This window comes from Tetrao urogallus, assembly GCF_951394365.1.
Source record: "Tetrao urogallus genome assembly, chromosome: 5".
In the NCBI taxonomy this organism is placed as follows: Eukaryota; Metazoa; Chordata; class Aves; order Galliformes; family Phasianidae; genus Tetrao; species Tetrao urogallus.
Genome location: NC_136818.1, coordinates 60,478,616 through 60,497,129, shown reverse-complemented (window position 1 = coordinate 60,497,129; position 18,514 = coordinate 60,478,616). Strand labels below are relative to the sequence as shown.

Below are 18,514 nucleotides of genomic sequence, written 5' to 3'. Positions count from 1 at the left end.
AAGATGGGTCCCTGTTACCTGCATGGGGCGCTCAGATATTAAAAGGCACTGAACTGAGGTGGAAGAGAGTACACCTATAGGAGAGCTGGAATTGTTGAGGCAAAGTGAGGTTTTATGGGCTGTCTGAGCCTACGGAGTGTTTTTCAACTGTTATTATAGTGGAAAACTACTGAATTATTGAAAGTTCAGCTGCCTGCAGAGCTGCCTCGGTGAGGGAATGAGAAAACTTACATAAACCTTCAAACAATAACAAGAATATAATTTGTGTAATTGTGGTAATTTTGCAGCATTACAGGTTATGTGTCTGTACATGTGTGCGCCTTTATTATTTGTTTTAAACTGTATATTTTTTCTGTCAGTAAAATAGCTCTCTAAATACGTGCTGAGAAGTGATTTTGTGAAAACAAGGAGGACTTGGTTACACCTCGGGTGATGATGGAAACTGCTAACAGAAAATGAAAAGTCACTCACTTTTCACATATACTTGAAGCTGGAAAAGTATTTTTCCCATCCTCCTCCTCCTCCTTCCCTCTTCTCCTCAGCTCTGTTTGGGGCTTTGTGGGGTTTTTCGGTTTGCATGCAGGATGGTTTTGCTGACAGCATTTAATCTCTCTCCCTGCAGCCGCTGCCGTTCCCGGTGAGGAGGGATTGCCCTGGCCGAAGGCACTGTGTTCTGTCCATGCTCCTGTAGAGGTGCTCAGATGGGATTAAAGTCCACATGGAGATATGGAAACGGACCAGGAACTTACTCTAAAAAGATGGTCAGCTGGGATTTGGGTTGCCTTATCTGCCTGGTGGTGGTCACCATGGCTGGACTTTCCCTGGCTCGACCGTCATTTAACTTAGTTGTTGAAGATGCCACTTTGGAACCCGAAGGTAAATCATTCTAGAGTACTTAATTCTGCAAAAGGCGTTAAGTTTAAATACGTCAACATCTGAAATTGAAGTCAACAGCTTTATGTGCGTTGGTAAATAGAAGGCAAGTAACAGATTTGCCCTCAAGAGTTATGTTTTCCAACTTTCCCTATTCACACGCAGACTGCGTTCATGCAAGCATGCGTTTATTTAATCTTGTGCAAGCAGTGGTGTCAATGATTTCACTTGGGACTGTCATCGCGTTGTATAATCACAGTGTACAGCTGAAAGCTTTCAGGAATGGGTCTTTAAGGAAACCTGCTGCGCTTATGTACCTGTTATGTATTGCTCAAGAAAGGACACTGCTGGGTAGCTGTACGTCACTGTGATTTGAGCTACCTGGAAAGCTGGGAGGAAAAAGAAACGCCAGTTGTTTTTAATCACGCGCCCTGATTGTTTAGCTTTGCAGGGCGCTCTGCAAAGGCAGGTGTCACAGCCCTATTGGTGTGTGTGGCTGGTTGCTATAAATTTCCCTATTGTTGTTAATGTCCGAGAACAATCAGTACGCTGTCTGGATCGCAGGGTATGGAAGTGCACATGAGGAGATCTGAATAGCAAGGAGAGATTATTGCTGTGAAAGCAAAAACTAATTGAAACCTTTGCATTGAAAGAGACGTTCCGATAAAATCTCTTGCCTTGAGCCTGCACCTGTTGGTATGTTCTTGTAGGTTATCCCACCCTCAAACTTCCCAAAGTGTTTTTCTTTATGGAGCTAAGGAAGGGCTGCTTTTCTTCTTGCCCTGAGCCGATTGTATTGTGATCTTATGAGAGCATAGGATCGTTTCTGCCCACTGAACACCCTGGAGAAAAGCAAGGCTTCCTTCTTAGAGTTTTATTTGTCATTTGGAGGGCTGATTGCACTTCTATTAACTGTCAAAACAATGTAATAACCCATAAACCATATTTCGTCAGGCAAGCTTTCCGGGGGGAATTTGGCCTATCCGTGTCCTGCTACCCATGTCCAGGGATACAGCCTTGTTTTTATTTAATCCACTTTCATGCAAAACGTATTTGTTTCTATCCACTGCCTCTAAAAATAGACGTCACCAGCTAACGCATTTCTAGAATCTCTTCCAAGTACATTTTTATTGATGGCAGGGGAAAAATTATTTAGAGACGATGAGCCCTCCTCCCTAGCAAGCATTCCTGAAAAAAAAAATTAATGCAGTGTAGCAATATTGTCATCTGTCACGGACAGGGACTGTTGATAGCAAAGCCTCTTTGGTCATCCCCTCCCCTTTTGAAGGTAACATGAGAATTTGAGAAAGCTCAACTCTCATCAGCACTTACTGTATGATTTGTTAATTGCACATCTGGTGCCTTTTTTGGCTTTTCAGAGGAGAGACAAAATAGGGATAATCCTGATTTCAGATGAGCTGTTTATAGGGAAGTCCACTAGTTTTAGGGGTAAATGGGGAAGAATGTGACTGCATGAATCATGCAGGGAGAAGGGTTAACACTTTTGACTTGTGCCTTAACAGTTTTCTTTTAAAAAATGTTTTTTCCATGAGGAATACCCAGCGGGTGAGAATCAAAGTGTAAATTGCTAAAAACTACTGAAAACTTCTTCCCTGGGCCGGAGTGTTAACTTACATGAGATAATCTTAGACGTAAGAACTTGAATCATTACCAGAAAGGGGGAAATGGAGCTTCTCAGTTAATGGTATAATATTAATGGTATAATAAGAGCTTTTATGCTGTAGAATACAGGCAATTGTGTGGGATTTATATCTGAGATTTGGGAAATAAAACCTCTTTTATATACTTTGTTAAACCCTTCTCTAAAAAAAAAAAATACCCTCTCTTTACTGAATCACCTTCATTGGTTCCACTGCTGCCACCCACAAGCTCTCCGTGCTGAAAGGAGAACAAAACGCTCTTTTAAAAAAATCTCTTCAAAGACAAAGCTGACTTTTATTGTTATTATTTTTTTAATTTAGTGAATGCCAAACATTTTGGTCACAGCTAATTTGAGGCAGTCAGGTGCTCCAAAAACATATGCTTTTGGTTGGGTTGCTGACTGAGCAGTCGTTAGAGCAGTGACATTTTGGACCAGCTGAGAAGGTCGCCAGGGCTGTGACCTTTTGTGACATACTTTGATCTATTCCTTAGTCTTCCTTCATGGACATGCCCTGGATTTTGTCTTTTTTTTGGTGCTAAGTGCTTGTATTGTTGTTCTTTATTGTCTTAGTGACTCAGAATATTCAAGAAGCTGCATGCAATGTTCACAGGAATTGAGATTGTGGCTTTTGTTCTTTTGGCTGTAATAAATAACCCCTGGTTGAAATACAGTAAACACAACTTTAAGGACATTGCAACCACTTTCTTCAGGGTCTGTAGTTAAATACGTGCTTTAGCACAAGCAGTATTCATCTCTCGGGGGATTCATCTGCATGGCTGTGTGTACACGTGCACTGAGGTGCTTTGCTTTGTTACCTGCAGTATATCTGATCCCTTTGGTAGCACCCTTCTCTGAGCTGCTTTCATACAGCATCAGGCTCTGGATCTGATCTGTGCCTGTTTGCTGTTACTCTGGGACACGAAAAGATGCTCATGCTGAAGAGGGTATCTTGAGCCATAGTAAACTATAGTGTCAATATTGTTATCATGGATACCCACTAAGGACTGGGTCCTGGGTCTCTTTATCATTGGTTGCAGTGCTTCCTTTCTTATTCTGTGATGGCAAGAACAAGGCTGAGGTGGTGTAAGCAGAAGCATGACCCGTAGGAGCTGGTTTGGAGACTGTCAGCAATCGATTTCTGCCTTGTATCAAGTGTTTACAGATATGTTTTTTTATCCCGGGGAGCACAAAGACTTTCTGCTTCTAAATATTTAGAAATGAGTCTGCCCCAGCATGCATAAAGGAGCCATTCTCTTTCTGTGTACCCAGCCCGTGAAGGCCTTTGACAGCCAACGTTACAAAAGGGCTTTGACCGCACACATGGCTTGAAGGGTTACTTTGTGAACTGAATAATTAGTTTAGACGTAAATTTGATAAATAGCAAGCTCTCCCTTGACCTTTCCTTGCCCAGGCTGTGTGTTATCGTTCTGCTGGGCAGCTAATTTAGCCTCTTCCCCATGCAGTGATGCTAGCCTTGGAGTGCCCGCTCGGAGCCTTCGCCTGGTGCAATAACAACATGTTTCAGTTCTTTTGATTTAGGTCAAATTTCAAAGGACCAATTTAAGCTTTCCACAAGGGAGAGCCTAATTCTGTGTCCCACAAAAACATCATAGTTTAAAATGGCCCTGAATGCTTGTTTGGGTATCTGCTAGGAGCTGTGGTGAGCGAGGCTTTCTGTGGACTCCAGAGTGACCAAAGATTTGTCACCTGAGCTCTATCTCAGTTCATGGGCACTGAACAACATACAAACACGTTCAATGTGGTACCCAGAGGAGTATGGAGCTTTTTGTAAGCACACTGCTTTATCTGCAGGCTTGAAGGGTAATGTTGCAGGTGGTCACAGCGTGGTGAGCTGATGGGGGTTGCTTCATTAAGCGTTGTGCCCCACCTGATGAGGTCATGGGGTCCTGCAAGGTGTCTCAGGAACCATTCTAAGATGATTCTATGACCATGCAGCAGATGGAAGGAAGGCTGCATGGCAATGGGATGTCTGCTGTCACCCGGAGCAGTGTGCACTCTTGGTGCACCTGGCTCTCTATGCTGTGGGCTCTAAGGCCTGGATGCACCTCTGGGTCAGGTAGGGAAAATAAAGCAAAAGCATCCAACCAGAATTGCCTTGCAATGTTGCAATTTTCAGAAGATGGGTGCCTGTAAGTTGAGATTAACACTTCAAACTGATTAGTTAAATCCGAGGGCAATTACTGCACACCATTACAGAGGAATGTGCCATCCCTACGGATTCAGGTGGATTGGATGTCCTTTTAGAGATCCAATTCCATAAGTTTTGGCCCAGGGCAGGAATTGCTAGCTGAGATTTTGGGGAATCGGACAGGTAATCAGATTTAATTGGTTTTAATGCATCCATTCTGCTCTGAAAACCCACTCTCCATCAGCAGCACCACAGCCTGGAGCTGCAGGCAGATGGACTGCAGGCATGGCTGCTGTTTATGTTTGGTGTTGGTAGGCATTGCAAACTGGTAATGGGTCAGCATGGCAACTGTTTTGCAGAGCAGCACAAATAATTGGATATTTCAAACTAAACTGCCAATTTAAAAATCATATTTTTTTGGTGCGTGTTTTCGTAGGGGGGAGGGCTAATTTTCTGGAATTTGATTCCTTCAGTGTTTTTTTGGAGCCAGAAGGTTTTCAAACATGCTGAGCTTTTTTTTTTTTTTCTTTTTTTTTTTTCCCCTCTTTTGACTGACTCCAATGGCAACACAGTTTTTAATTTTGAAATAGTTGTTCCTTGGCAGAGGATGTGCAGTGAATTTCAGGCTATCGTAACTTTTTACAGGCAAGTTGCAAGCCTTTGAGAGCAGCGTTTACAATGGAAATGCTGACAGCCCTGGTTATGCAAGGTTGTGTATGCATGAGATGATGGACTATTGTGGTGTTGCAATAACAACTGTCGCATAGCCCTTAATGAGTGTATGGCTATATCCAGCTTCAGCACGAATGATTGCTTGCCTTTTAGGAAATAAGTTCAAAGACCTTTTTTTTTTTCTTAGTGTGAATATCGAATTTAGGTAGAGATGGAAATGTGGAAATGAAGAACACACAGCAACCCTTAACTGTCAGATTTTAATCTGTGAAGCGTTTTGTGAGCCCTTATGATTGAAGCTTTACAGTGAGAGCAGAGACTTTCCCTTTTGGAAGCAGCACTCTTTAGTGATACAAATCCATATTTTTTCAAGAGAACCATCATTCACTTAGGCAAGTTGCATCTTGTCTACTTGCAGTAGCACACCTGGCTTAACTAAAAGAGAGAGCTTATTTCAGTGCAGCTAAATGCAAAACCTGTGCTGAAAATTTGCCAGAAACCCCAAGCAAGTCTGAAAAGATGAGACGTGTTGCAGCAGTGTGACCTTATTCCCTGTTTTTTGCCCAGACCTGGTCAGATATGAGTGTTTTTTGGTCAGAGTGTGGTAATTTGTGCTTGGGATGGCTGTGGGGAGCAGGGCAGTGCTCAGCACAGAGCCTGTGGGGTAAACTTAGTGAGTAATGCTCATCTTCAGTGTGTCCTGTCTCATCTCTTAGCTATTGTGAAAGGTGTCTTTGTAAGATGAACCCGTTTCGTAGGAACACAGAGCGCTGGCTTCCTGTTTTAGAGCATCAGAGCATCCAGCACCTAGCACAGAGATGTGCCCCATGGATTTCAGTTTGTCCTTGCACTGCTTGTTGCCCCTCACATGACATTATCCATGTCAAGGAGAGGGACAGAAGGGCAAGCTCGGTGCTGGCAGAATTCTACTGTGCAGCTTCCTTCGGCTGCCATGCTATTTTTATTTTAATTGTATTTTTAAAATTACTGTACTGAAAGCATTTGGTGAACCTCAGAGAAGCTGAGGAGCTCGGAGATGTGACCTACTTTAATTCCCTTCCTCACATGCCATTGCAAGTTCTGTGTAATTATTGCTTTTCCTCCCCCACAAAAGAACTGGCTCATCAGTTTGGGACATTGACTGATTTCGAGCTGCCTCGCCTCACAAGCTGAGAGGAAAGGAAAGTCAGTTTGTACAAGGGGAAAACAGCCTTCGTTTTGGAAAGTTCAGTGGGGTAGGCAGTGTCGTGTGCTGGGGGACTGGTGAGGAGGAAAGGGAGAGGATGAGATATTGGTTGAGGAGGAGAAAACTGTGGTGTTTCTTTTTTTCCCCACTGTTTTCTCTCCCTCTTAGTTTTCCTGAGTTTTGTTTGGAACAGGGTTCTGTGACATCGGAGTTATCACCTCGGACTTTCTCCCGGGGGGCTTGTCTAAATTGTGGCCAACTTTGAATGGGATTCGGGGCTGGATGCTGCGGCCAGGCGTGCTGTAGCAGTCTGTGCTATGCAGGATGTGTCTGTAGGAGGTTAAATCATGGTTGGGTGGAAGAGAAGTGGATCAGAACACCGTGCTACGACTCAGTTCTCGCACGTAATAAAATGATGTGGTATATAAAGGAAACTATAACTACATAAGGTTCACTATATTCTTTAGGATGGCCTGGGCTGAGGTGAGCAGCTGGCAGGACGGGACAGCCGGGCATCCAACCAGCTCTGCCAGTTTGCAAAGTGCCCTGCTCAGTGTCTGTGTTGCAATGTTTAATTTGTTTCAAGAAAAGCAACATTTATAATTGTGAAGGCTGCTTTAGGCCACCCAGCTGTTTTTAATAATTAAAGAAAAAAAAAAAAAGTTTAAATGTTGAGCAGTTTCTGAGCTTGGTTGTGTTGAGCATTGTTTAATCACAAAAAAATAGCTGTGCTTAGATCCTATGGTGTTGAAGTACCCAGATTCAGCTGATGTTGTTTACTCAGCCGGGGAGCACAGGTATTTCAGCCGGGCGGGATTAGCACGGAGGCATTGTAATAAATCTGCCGTGCGTGGCTGCTTGCTAATAGCCCTTCTACTAACAATTCAGAAACATTCGAACTATCTTCCATTAGTATGGCATAGTGCCCAGGAGTGGCTGCTACAATAACGAGTGACCCTGGTGTCTGCAAGTTCAGAATAACCCTTTGTGGGACGCCTGGAAGGGCAGCCCTCCAGCCTGGCTTTAACTCTGGGGCTTGCTCAGTGCTCCTCCTTGCTGCCAGGTATGTGGTCCTCACACTGCAGAGCTCCACTACCTGCTGATTAAATACTACAATCAGTTAAAAGTCTTTTTTTTTTTCTTTTTTTCTTTTTTTTTTTTCTTTCTTCCAAATCCCACCTTAGGAAGTGGGGAAGATGAATTTCAGAGGCAGAGTGGGGAATAAGCAAGATGAGACTTCCAGACGAGCTGCTGAAATTAAAGAGGATTTGTATAGTCAAGTAAAAATGGGACCATGTACAAAAGAAACAACTGCCGACTTGCTTATAGGCAATCTGAATAGATGTTCTCAGCCTCCAGAACTAGTGCTCGAAGGTGAAATTGTGCAATTTTTAACCTCTCGGTTGTAATTTACTACTTTTACATGTTGAATAGTAATAGTCCCAAGCACAGCCTTTGGCAAACCTGGAAAAGAAGTAGGGTTGTGTTTTTATTGTCTGGATTTATGCCGTGTTCTGTTTTGTTTTTATGCTGCTCTTGCAATGCAAATAAGGGACCTGGAGAAAAGCTGTAGATGGGAATGGATGCAAGAAAATATGGAAAACAGTAAAACCCTATTCAACTAAATATATATGCTCATACCTTTTGCCTAGGCTGTCTGTAATAAACAGAGCTTTTCCCAAGCAAACTCTAGCACTAAGCTGGACAATGAAGTTCGTTAAATTGCTTTGCTACTTGGTTGTATGTAGAATATGGTCAGGAAGATTTCACATCCTGCTGTTGCTGAAAGTAAAAACACCGAGCAAATGATCCCAGCCTCTTCCTGAATTTTACCTTAATGATATAGAAATTTCTTTTTTTTTTTTTTTTTTACCGTTCTTCATTTGAGATTCTGGAAAAAGGTGATACGTTTCCTTCCCCTTTGTACTGTATAATAGATTACATGAGAAGATTCTTCTGTAATGACTCTTCATTAGTTAATTATTTTTGAGATTGCGTTACAGATATGTTACATTCATATTGTATTTCCCAGTACTCTCAGTTAGCTTAGGGACCAGAACTCTGTTGCTTTGTGCATCTAATGGAGTTTTTGTCTTGAAGTGAAATTTGATGCATGGAACCAAAGGTTCAAATCCTGGAGGCGACCTGTAGCTTCTCATCACATCAGTGACATATTGAAAGGCACTGTAATCATTTTAGGGTTTTTGGTGTGGCGATTCAAGCTTGGGGGTAATTTCTCTCTCCCTTGTTATCAAGTCTTTGTGCAGAAGACATGCTGATGTTTTACTGCCTCCTAGTCTGTCCCTTGTCTGGAACCATGTCTTACGCTGGCTATTGTATAAAGAAGCCTTCATCCTGTAAGGAGCAGACCGTGAAGAACTGGGACAAACAGGAAGAAATCACAGGGCCGTTCCCAGCAGCAGGAGGTGGCCTTGCTGGTCTCTCTGCTGTTTACTTTGAACTTGGCATGCTCCATGTCTTCCCTGGCTTGGCTTCCAGAAACATGAAGCACACAGCCAAGCCCATGAGCATGTGATAGTTGGCATTTTTGATGTGTGTTATGTGGTTGTGCAGCCGTAACTCAACGATCACAGCCATAAAGACAGGTAGGAGCAAGCAGGCTACAAGTTATAGGAATCTTAATCTCTGTACAAAGCCTGGACACGTACAGATTTTTTTCTTTCTGCTTCTGAGGAGCAGTCTGCTTGCTTTAAACACGGGTATGGGGTGTGAGGTGTCAGTATGACTGCTTTGCAGCCATGACAGCTGGGCTCAAGAACCTTGGGCACCACAGGAGAATGGGGCTGAGGTCCAGTTTGCCCCCGCAGCTCAGCCCAGCTGGGCCTGACTCAGGCCCTTGTGGTTCGATCACCCCTGGGGTGCTGCAGTTCTGAAACTGCTGGCATGCTACAGAACACGATGCATAGCAGATAGATGTATTCAGCTGTTGATAACTTTTTGGTGCATCTTTGCTCTTGGCCCAGCGATCTGCAAGTGATGGAACTCTGCTGATCACCAGAATTATTTATTTTTCTAAGTCTTCAAAGCTTAGGAAAACAAGTTAGGGCCACGTAATATTTTCCCTTAGCAGTGATGACATTGGCAAGTATTTCAATTGGAGCCAATTCTTTTATTTCATTTTTCTTAATTATCTTGGTATATGCAACCCTCAGTAGGATATTGGCACAGTGCTGTGGGCTCAGAGCAGACCAGGGTGGCTGGAAGCTCTACGCTTGCTGGGGTACCCTGCATGTGTAACGTGGCAATACTTGCTTCATTTTGCAAGTCTTCACTTCCAGAGCAAAAGGATTCTTTCTGTACTTCACATCTTCACCTCAACCCACCTTTTGCCTGGTTTTATCTCCCATGCAACCATCAGATGACTCGATCCTTATAGAGCAGAGATAATAGGGTTAAAGAAGATGCCAGGAGAAACACCTCAGTTTATTTTGGAGTCTGCTGCATGATGTTTTTGGAAGTTGCTGTGTTTTCAAATAGAACGTCCCAGGAGCTTGTTTTAAAGCAAGAAGGGAAGACTTAGGCTCTGCCACTTTTTAATGTTTGTAGCTGTCACATGTATCCCCTGCTTGTTGTGTGGGTTTGGTGAAGGTTTCTATAAGGCCTTTATGGTTTCTATAAGATTTGAACAATTACTATTTTTAAACAGTAAAGGGGAGAAAAAATGATTTGCGCTCTTTAGAGTGCTGTTCATAATGACAAGGGGTGTTTTCATGTTTTAAAATTATGAAAGGAAGATGAGTAGCTCTGAAAGGAAAGTATTTTATCAGAGCACAGAGACTTCCTGATTTCCTGGCCAAGGCAGAGCCTGGCATAGCTGGCAGCTAGCTGGCATAAGCACGGCACAAATAGGACAGCAGGGAATCCAGTGACTTCGGAGAAACAGATGGATGAATTGCAAACACTGTGTTGTCATCCTTTGTGTAAGGAGACGTGCTCAGCCTTGGTGACTTTGGTTCCCTGTTGGCTAACAGCAGTTAGTCACAGCTGCCAGGAGCCACTCTGCATTTTTGAACCAGTGGCCATTGCTTTTGTAAGCTGAGTTTGCTGTCCATCATCCTATGAGAAGAAGACATGGAGCTGCTCTTAACATTAGGCTGGCACCTTGTACTGTAGGCTTGTACCAGGGAGATGAGAAGGTTGCAAAGCTGGTTGATGCCTGGGCTTTCGTTAGCTCCCTAGGCGATCTCCTGCAGAGAAACAGGAAGTTTTGGTGTTTGTCTCAGTCCCTGGGGTCTGTGGCTATTCTGCTTCAGGCATAGTTTAGTTCAGTGTTTCCATTCCATGAAGCTCACCCAGAGTGGTTTTGGATCTTCTGCAATTCTCAGAAAAACAGCAGGGCAGGAGAAGCAGCGGGAGGAGTGTTTGCCAGCCTGGCATCTCCCATGGGGACATTCAATTTTGCAATGAACCTCTTGGATTTGTGACAGGTCAGGTCTGTTGACCCTTCTGGGCATGCTGTAGTGAGTGTTTAGTTATTTACTAAAGCCTTTTGAAGCGAAAGTGGCTTGATGGGATCTGAGGCTTTTGTGTTATGGAGAGTTGTGTGAGAATCTTTGCTGGGGTTAGCTATTAGCTGATTGTTTAATTATTTGGCTCTGTAACTAAGTAACTAAATGCCTTGAGCTTTAAGATAAGCAGCTCTTTGTTAACGTTTTAATAAATGGAGACAATTAATAATTATTTAAAATCTAAGGAAGTATAAATCTCTCGTTTCAGTGACCAGTCTTGAATAGAAATGTGACTTGGAATATAATTCTGCACCTCATAATAATATTTAATGGGGCTTTCAGAATGTTCTCAGTCCTCCATTGTGGTCGCAGCTTTCATACAAACAGTATTTACTCCATTTGATGGCTGGGTTGCGTTAACCATGCTGTGACCACGTGTGAGCAGGTGAACAAAAAGTTCCCATCATGTGTTTATTTATCAGGGACTTAGTTTTCCATGGGGTGCTGTTCAGTGGCTCCACCTATAAAGTTTCAATATGCTTACGTTGATTGCAGCACTATTACAAATAAGGATGTAGCTGGGAGTAAACAATAGCAGAAGCAGTGTTCCTTGCCTTGTCCTCCAGTGCTTTAGAATGTCAACAGAAATGTTACACATGCCTTTTGTTTGTTTGTTTTTTAAGGGTGACAGTCAGGTGTTAAAGCACCTTTGCAGTGGGATCTGATGCCACAATTATAGGATTTGCAGGTGAAGTCCCTAAGAGAGGAATCCTGGGCTGTGCAATTCTCACCAAATGAAGTGTCGGGTGATGACTAGCAGCTTATGGGGATGGCTCAGGGATACAGTTTTAGGCAGGAGGAGCATAAACGCATTATCGAGTCATCAGATGTGATGCCAGGTCATCGAGCCTTGCTTGGCAGCTTGTGCTCTGCTGGGCCATCTCCTCCTTCCTCCTGCCTGAGACATAGCTGGTTCTTTTTGCTTAGGATCTTTATGTTTGGGAGATCTGCAGAGGACGCTGCCCCAAACACCAGAGGATGGGTGTGAGTGAAGGCTGAGCATGGCTCATTTCTTTGGTACGCTGCAAAGATGTGCAAGTGGGGAAATAATCCTCGTGTAATCCTCAGGGGCTGCGTTGCTGTGATTGTTATACAGTGTGCAAATGTGTCCCTATATCTTAGAGCAGTGTACAAATGGCTTCTGAAGGGGTGCAGTGTCCTGGGGGAGTTGACTTTGCAGGGTACGGCTGTTTATGCACTGCTGGGAATTTGTTAACAGTTTGAACCCGTCGATTTTCATTGTGAAGCTATTGGACAGGCTAATAATGCCTCTGAATCCCACCTGTTCTCTGTTTGCATTTGGGCACCATTTCAAACCCACACTGGAAAAGTTTATAGGCAAACATTATAAAAAGTGACAGTCTTAAGTGCTGCTACATTCTAGTTTGGCAACACAAAGGCTCACCTGAAAGAGCTCACTATTTCCAAACATGACTTCATTACTTCATGACAACGCTTGGTGATGGATCTTCTCTGATACTCTGATGAGAGAGACATGCAGCAAGATAGCATTTACTAAACTCTAATTCCTTAATACCTCCTCTTTTTTTTTTTTTTTTGTATTATTTTTATGTTTTGCTGTTAGCTTTACTTTTAAAACTGTATTTGAGTTTGGATTTGTGTTGGAAGAGTTGAACTAAATTGGAGATAGTCACTTTAGAAAACAAGGATGAGAAGTAGAAAATGATTATATTTGCAACCTGTGTGAGCATCCTGCAAGTGTCCCAGTGCTGCTCAGCACAGCCTCACAGGCACTTGGGGGAGGGCTGAGCTGTCCTCACCCACGGTGGCTTTAACAAAGACCTTTTAAAAGACTCTGGGTATGTTTTCAGCGCAGTGTAAACTCTGTAAAAGAAATGTACTTTGCAGGTGGAGTGCATACAAAGACGTCTTGTAAACGTCAAAGTAAATTAGCAAGCCAGTGTCAGCTATTTTTTTTTTTTAAGCTTATTTTGACACTGGATTCTGTATTACAAATATTCTCCTGTATACTCAAATGTATTTATTACAGATGTATGTGCAGCAACAGCCCATGCTTCTTCTGGAAATGAGATTTTGAGCAGCACAGTGCTGTGCTCAGTGAAACACCTGCACTGCAGACCCATGGATTCCTGGCTGCATCAGCAAGACTGAGTTTGTAAAATGTGAAGCTGAGTTGTAGCTTGTTGTAGGCTTCGAGATGGAGTTTTGCACTCTGGGAAATGCAGAGACCCAGTTATAAGATCTAAATCTGTGAAATGTTATAGTGCCCATAAACGGTCTCGCTCAGGTTTTGCTAAAATGGTTCTCCCAGCCACTGCCCTGCTGTGACGTGTGCCACTTCTGCTGTCTGAAAAACACACTTGCCTTAGGGGAAGAGATGGGAAGAGCTTTGCTGGCTTTGCAGGGGCTCGTCCTTGGATCTGGTCTCTTTTTGCATCAGGCAAACTACCATCCAGCTCCCTGAAATTGTGCGGTTTCCGAATGAGCGGGAGGGCAAACTGGGCTCACTGCTTTCAAGTAGAACAAAAGATTGAAATGCCCAAGTGTCCCACTGGGGTTCTGACAGAGCTTCAGCATGACCAAGCATAAACCTAATGGCTAGCTTGGACCTGGCGCTTGTTTCAGCCTTCTCTGTTGAAGGTGATGAAGGCAATGTGAGAAATGAGCACATGGGAGGAATGTGGTTTTCAGGGCATGGTATTCTTAGAAGCAAGGGTGGACACTGAGGGAATATTAAAAGGGGTGGCTCCCAGCAAACAGAAAGCAGCATGTGTTGTGCTTATTTGCACACCCATGGGAGCACAGTTGGTGTCTGTGTAGGACACGTGTCAGGATGAGAGCAGCAGCCAGCTGGGAGACGTGACCATCCGGAGCAAGCAGAAAATGTGTTCACGTTTTTCTCCCATATTTGCTATTTTATCTTGACGAGGGAAAGGAGGTGGTGGGAGAGGGATGCTGTGGCTGTGAGGTGAAACCAGTGACAAAAGCAGTCCCTAATGCATGGCACTGTTGGGGTGCTTCGTAGTGGTGGCTTGGAGGGGTCCCTCCACCCTATACCGCTGCCCCATGGGAATGATGCACCTGTAGTAACTACAGGCAGATGTCATTTTGCAAGGATTTTTTTTTTAAGACTGTGGTTTGATGCGCTCAATGTTTTGTTACAAAAGGGAACTGATGGATGAGCAGGTTTGCTCTGAATGGCTGGGAAAAACATGCCTTCAGAAGTTTTGTGTTTCTAGGTGTCTGCTGTGCTCTGCTCAGAGAGGTTGTAAAGTAGGGAATGGAGAGGAAAAAATAAAAAAAGGAAAAGTTAGTGTTGCTTGGAGCAGAGCTGGCAGTGTAGAGAGCAAATGTTGAAGCTTTGGAAAAGGTGAAAACTAAAGGGCACCGTATAGGCTGTGTATGGAACTTTGTGTTTACTAGCTTACTGTGGTTTTCTCGGCTATTTTTCTCCAAAATAGCTCTCTTCAGGTTTAAAAAGAACCTGAAATCTAAAATCAGATGAGGACGGATAAATGTTGAATTATGGACAAAAAAGCTGTGATATGGAACTGAAGTTTTTGTTTCAAGCTCTTCCTGCCTCCTCCAAGCTCTCTTGTGCCCTTAGGTTCAGTTCTCATCTCGCTGGGGTTGGCATGGTGTGGCTGTGGGGTGGATTCTGACTCTGTGGCAGCTGAGATAAAGGGCATGACAAGGGACCTATCAAAGGGGAATGAGCTTTCTGTGTGGTCATTTTTTTTTTTTTTTGGAAAATACAGCTTATCTGTATCTTCATGTGATTCAGTTTTACAAGGCAGGTTGCTGGGCTAATCTGGATGAAACTTTTTATTGAACGTGATTTCTGTGGATAAAAAGGGCCTTCACTGACTTGTGTTGGAAATTCTCTCCTTTCCTTCTTTCTTCTTTTTCCTCCTTCCCTTCAACCTTCGCAGAGCCGCCAACCAAATACCAAATCTCTCAGCCAGATGTACACTCAGCACTTCCAGGAGAACCACTTGAGTTGCGCTGTCAATTGAAAGACGCCGTCATGATCAGTTGGACTAAGGATGGGGTCCCTTTGGGGCCCGACAATAGGACAGTGATTATTGGGGAGTACTTACAAATTAAAGATGCTTCACCCAGAGATTCGGGCCTCTATGCTTGCACTGCTATTAGGACCCTAGACAGTGATACTCTGTACTTCATTGTAAATGTTACAGGTGAGTGAGCTAAACATAGGTTTTGCATGTAGAAGCTGTAAAATGTCATATAAAAATATATAATAATATAACTTGAAACAGTCCAGTTGGGCACAGAAAGTTTAGCTGAGTTCTGCAGTTGAGGTGTTTTGGGTATTTTCCCCTTTGTCCTGATTCTAAAATGGCATTGGTTTGTATATACAACTTCTGCTTCGTGGGGTCTGTACTAATAGCTGCTGAGTAGCCCTCTGTTTTATGCCTCCGTGACAGGTTTAAATTGTACAGAGTTGCTGTTATGATGATGATAAAACCAGTAAAATGAATATGAGGTTTTTTCCCCCCAGTCCAAAGAGGAAAAAAGGCTGTCCTACATCCTTTTACATGGCTTTGTTTAGAGACAAATCACTCTCCAGGCACTCAGTTCTGGTCAGCTGAATGTCTCAAAGAGAAGCAAAGCTTTTTCAGTCCAAAGATTTTTGGAGTTAACGGGGTCTCTTTGGAAGCTTCTGTAGTGTTTAAGGTTTATTAGCTAGTTTTGTTAGGATTTTGTAAGAACACTCATTTGTGCATTTTCTATAGTTTCTGCACAACTAACATAACTTCTCTTCTTGGTAGATAATATAAGATGTAGCATATTGGTTTATTTGTCTATAAAATACTCTCTTTTAAAGCCTTGGTTGTTTTTAATGTGCAGATGCTCTTTCTTCTGGGGATGATGAAGATGACAATGATGGGTCTGAGGACTTTGTGAATGACAGCAACCAGATGAGTAAGTAACAGCACGCTGCCGGAGGTGCCTGGCAAGATAAGCTTCACATGGAAAATAGCATCCAGTTTCTTGCACTCCTGCCTTCAGAGCTCCTCGACTGTTAACTGCATGTGCTATCAAATAGTATCTTTTGTCCTCTTCCATTTTCTGTTTCTCCTGGTTCGTCATTTGGAGCAAAAAGATAAAATAAACTAATATAATTTTAAACACGCTTTCCTGGTCTGTACTTTCTGTCTCCCTTCTTGCTTGCATTTCTGAAGTTTCCTGTCTTCTTAAATTGCAATTTGGTCTTTATCTGTTTTAGTTAATCTTTGAGAATCTTACGTTTCTCTGTACCTGGGCTGAAATCTAGAAAAAGCAAAGATCCAACTCACGTTGTTAAAAGGTGGTAGTGTGGAAGCCTTAAAAATGTAATTGAGGCTTTCTGAGGCAAACCCCTCAGTCCTTAACCAGGGCAGAAATATCATGGGAAAGAAGGGATTTGGATGCAATGGATTTGGTTTTGTTGTTGCTTTTTTTGTTTTTTGTTTTTTTTTTTTGTCTGCAAAGGACCTCAAGGTTTGTCACAAATAAGGCAATCTCTCACCAAAACCACATTTTGTGTTACTTACGCATGGTGAAAATAAGGCTAAAAGAATCTTAAACCTAGCTGGATGTTCAACTTCAATCCCTTTGGAGAATTTGGACAGCTATTAATAGACTCTAAATAGAACAGCCGCTAAGAAAAGAAGGAAAGTAAAATACATATTGGTTCCTTATGTTCCCATGCACCACTGCAAAAGCCCATTGGGTGGCTGGTATTTCGCTACTACTCATGCTTTGGAAAGTCAATAACACAGCAAACACAGAAGTCCTCCATTAGAGATGTCAGCTGGTTGCAGAAGCAGTAGCCAGCAGTGCGTTTGCTCCGTGGACGTGTTAGCACGTGGCAGTGACACTAAATACTTGAAGCACTTGTTGGGATGAAGGAGCACGTGCCTTATTTCAGCTACCCTAGTTAGTTACTACTGTATACAACTACCCTGTTCTGAAGCTGTGAAACATTAGATGCTATTTAAAGTGATATAAGCAGTTAGCTGCCGGCTTGGTCCCTGCCATCTGTTAGTGCATTACCCCAGTCTGATGCACAGGTGCAGCTTGAAGTGGCTGGAGTTAAGCAGATGTAGGCTGTTCAGACAAAAGAATGCAGTGGCAGAGATAATTGGTGAGTTTGGATAGGAGACATTGCTTTTAAAAGAAATTGTATGGGCAAAGCCTCCAAGCCCAGGCAGTGTTAGTATTCCCCTGAAAAGGGCTTGTAGGGAGGAATTCTTTTTAGGAAACATCCCTGTATCTGTTGTCACTTCAGGGTTTTATTGGTGCCTGTCAGAAAATGGCTTGCAAGATTTTCAGAGCACAGTTGTTCTTAGGAGCTTTGGAGATGAACTGGGAAGAAATGGATTTTGGAAGCGCGTGCAGCAAGAGAAAGGCAAGGACCTGATTTCAAGGCAGCTGGTTGATGTGGTAGCCATTCCTCACCTTTCATTGAATGGGGTTAGCTACACTGTGGTATCTCCAGTAACGCTGCTGATACTGTGGTAATACCAGCATCATTTTGAGCCACTGTGAATGCATCTTTATTCAGGAGCTGTTGGAAGGGCGCTGACAGCTTCTGCTTGCTGGGGATGGGCTGAGTGCTTTAGCAGGGGTCAGCCACGCTTTCCCTGCTCAGAATGAAAGCTGCCTCTGAAGCGTGACTCTTCAGGCTTCTCAGGTGGTGGGGAGCATGCAACTTCTGCAGAGTGGAACTGAGGCAACACCAGCTGGGTAGATGGCACCCAAGCAGAGCATTTCCCAGACAAAGGCTCATAAGAGTGCCTTTCACAAGGTACCCACAGGCTGCTGGTCCCCTTGTGAGCTGCAGGTGGGCACAGGGTGCAGCCTAGCCTTCCTTCTCCTGTATGAGCATTCAACAGCAAGTGTGGGAGCCAGAAAAAGGATTGTGGCACAGCATTCCTGCAAACAGTCTGTTTTCAATGAAAAGTTGCATCATAGTAACTCAGTTGGTTTAATACAACTTTGCTGAAAGATGATTGTGATTTGGCATGATCAGAGCTGCCTGAAAGTTAGGAGTGGGACTCAATTTGATCCTTTTGAAAACCACTGAAGCTTGCCTATCTGATACCTTGTGAGCCTTCCCATCAGCATTCTTGGCCATTACTCTTGTACTACTCTTATAGATTTTGTGTTGCACCCGAAAGGCCACATCTAAATTAAGAAATGGAGTTGTAAGACTCATTGAAAAGTGAACGTGGAGTTGAAGAGTAGTTTAAGTCTACGCTGAGAGTGCCATGGGAGAGGCAGTGCTGTGCAATGCTCAAACTCCCTTGCTCACCTTCCTGCTGTTGGGCAGAGCCTGCAGAAGTCGGGATCCCACCAGTCGCTGGTTGCTGCTCCTTAAGAGGAGCTCCTTAAGTGTTTCCTGAATCAGAGTTTGAGCACTGCAGATCTAAAACCATTTAACTGATAATTTA

The 18,514-nt window shown here is 43.3% G+C and overlaps 1 protein-coding gene across 6 annotated transcripts in view; it reads left to right on the top strand.

The window, feature by feature from the left end:
- Positions 1-701: 701 nt before the first annotated feature.
- FGFR2 (fibroblast growth factor receptor 2) overlaps positions 702-18,514 on the top strand; it is a gene marked incomplete at both ends in the record, with an annotated part of 71,127 nt that continues 53,314 nt past the window's right edge. For 2 of the 6 annotated variants that reach the window (XM_079536340.1, XM_079536339.1), the window contains 3 exons: positions 702-876; positions 14,987-15,253; positions 15,927-16,001. In XM_079536340.1, the coding sequence (XP_079392466.1) occupies positions 702-876; positions 14,987-15,253; positions 15,927-16,001 (517 nt within the window). The remainder of the gene's footprint in view (positions 877-14,986; positions 15,254-15,926; positions 16,002-18,514) is intronic. The other 4 variants (XM_079536342.1, XM_079536344.1, XM_079536341.1 and 1 more) reach the window with 3 other exon arrangements.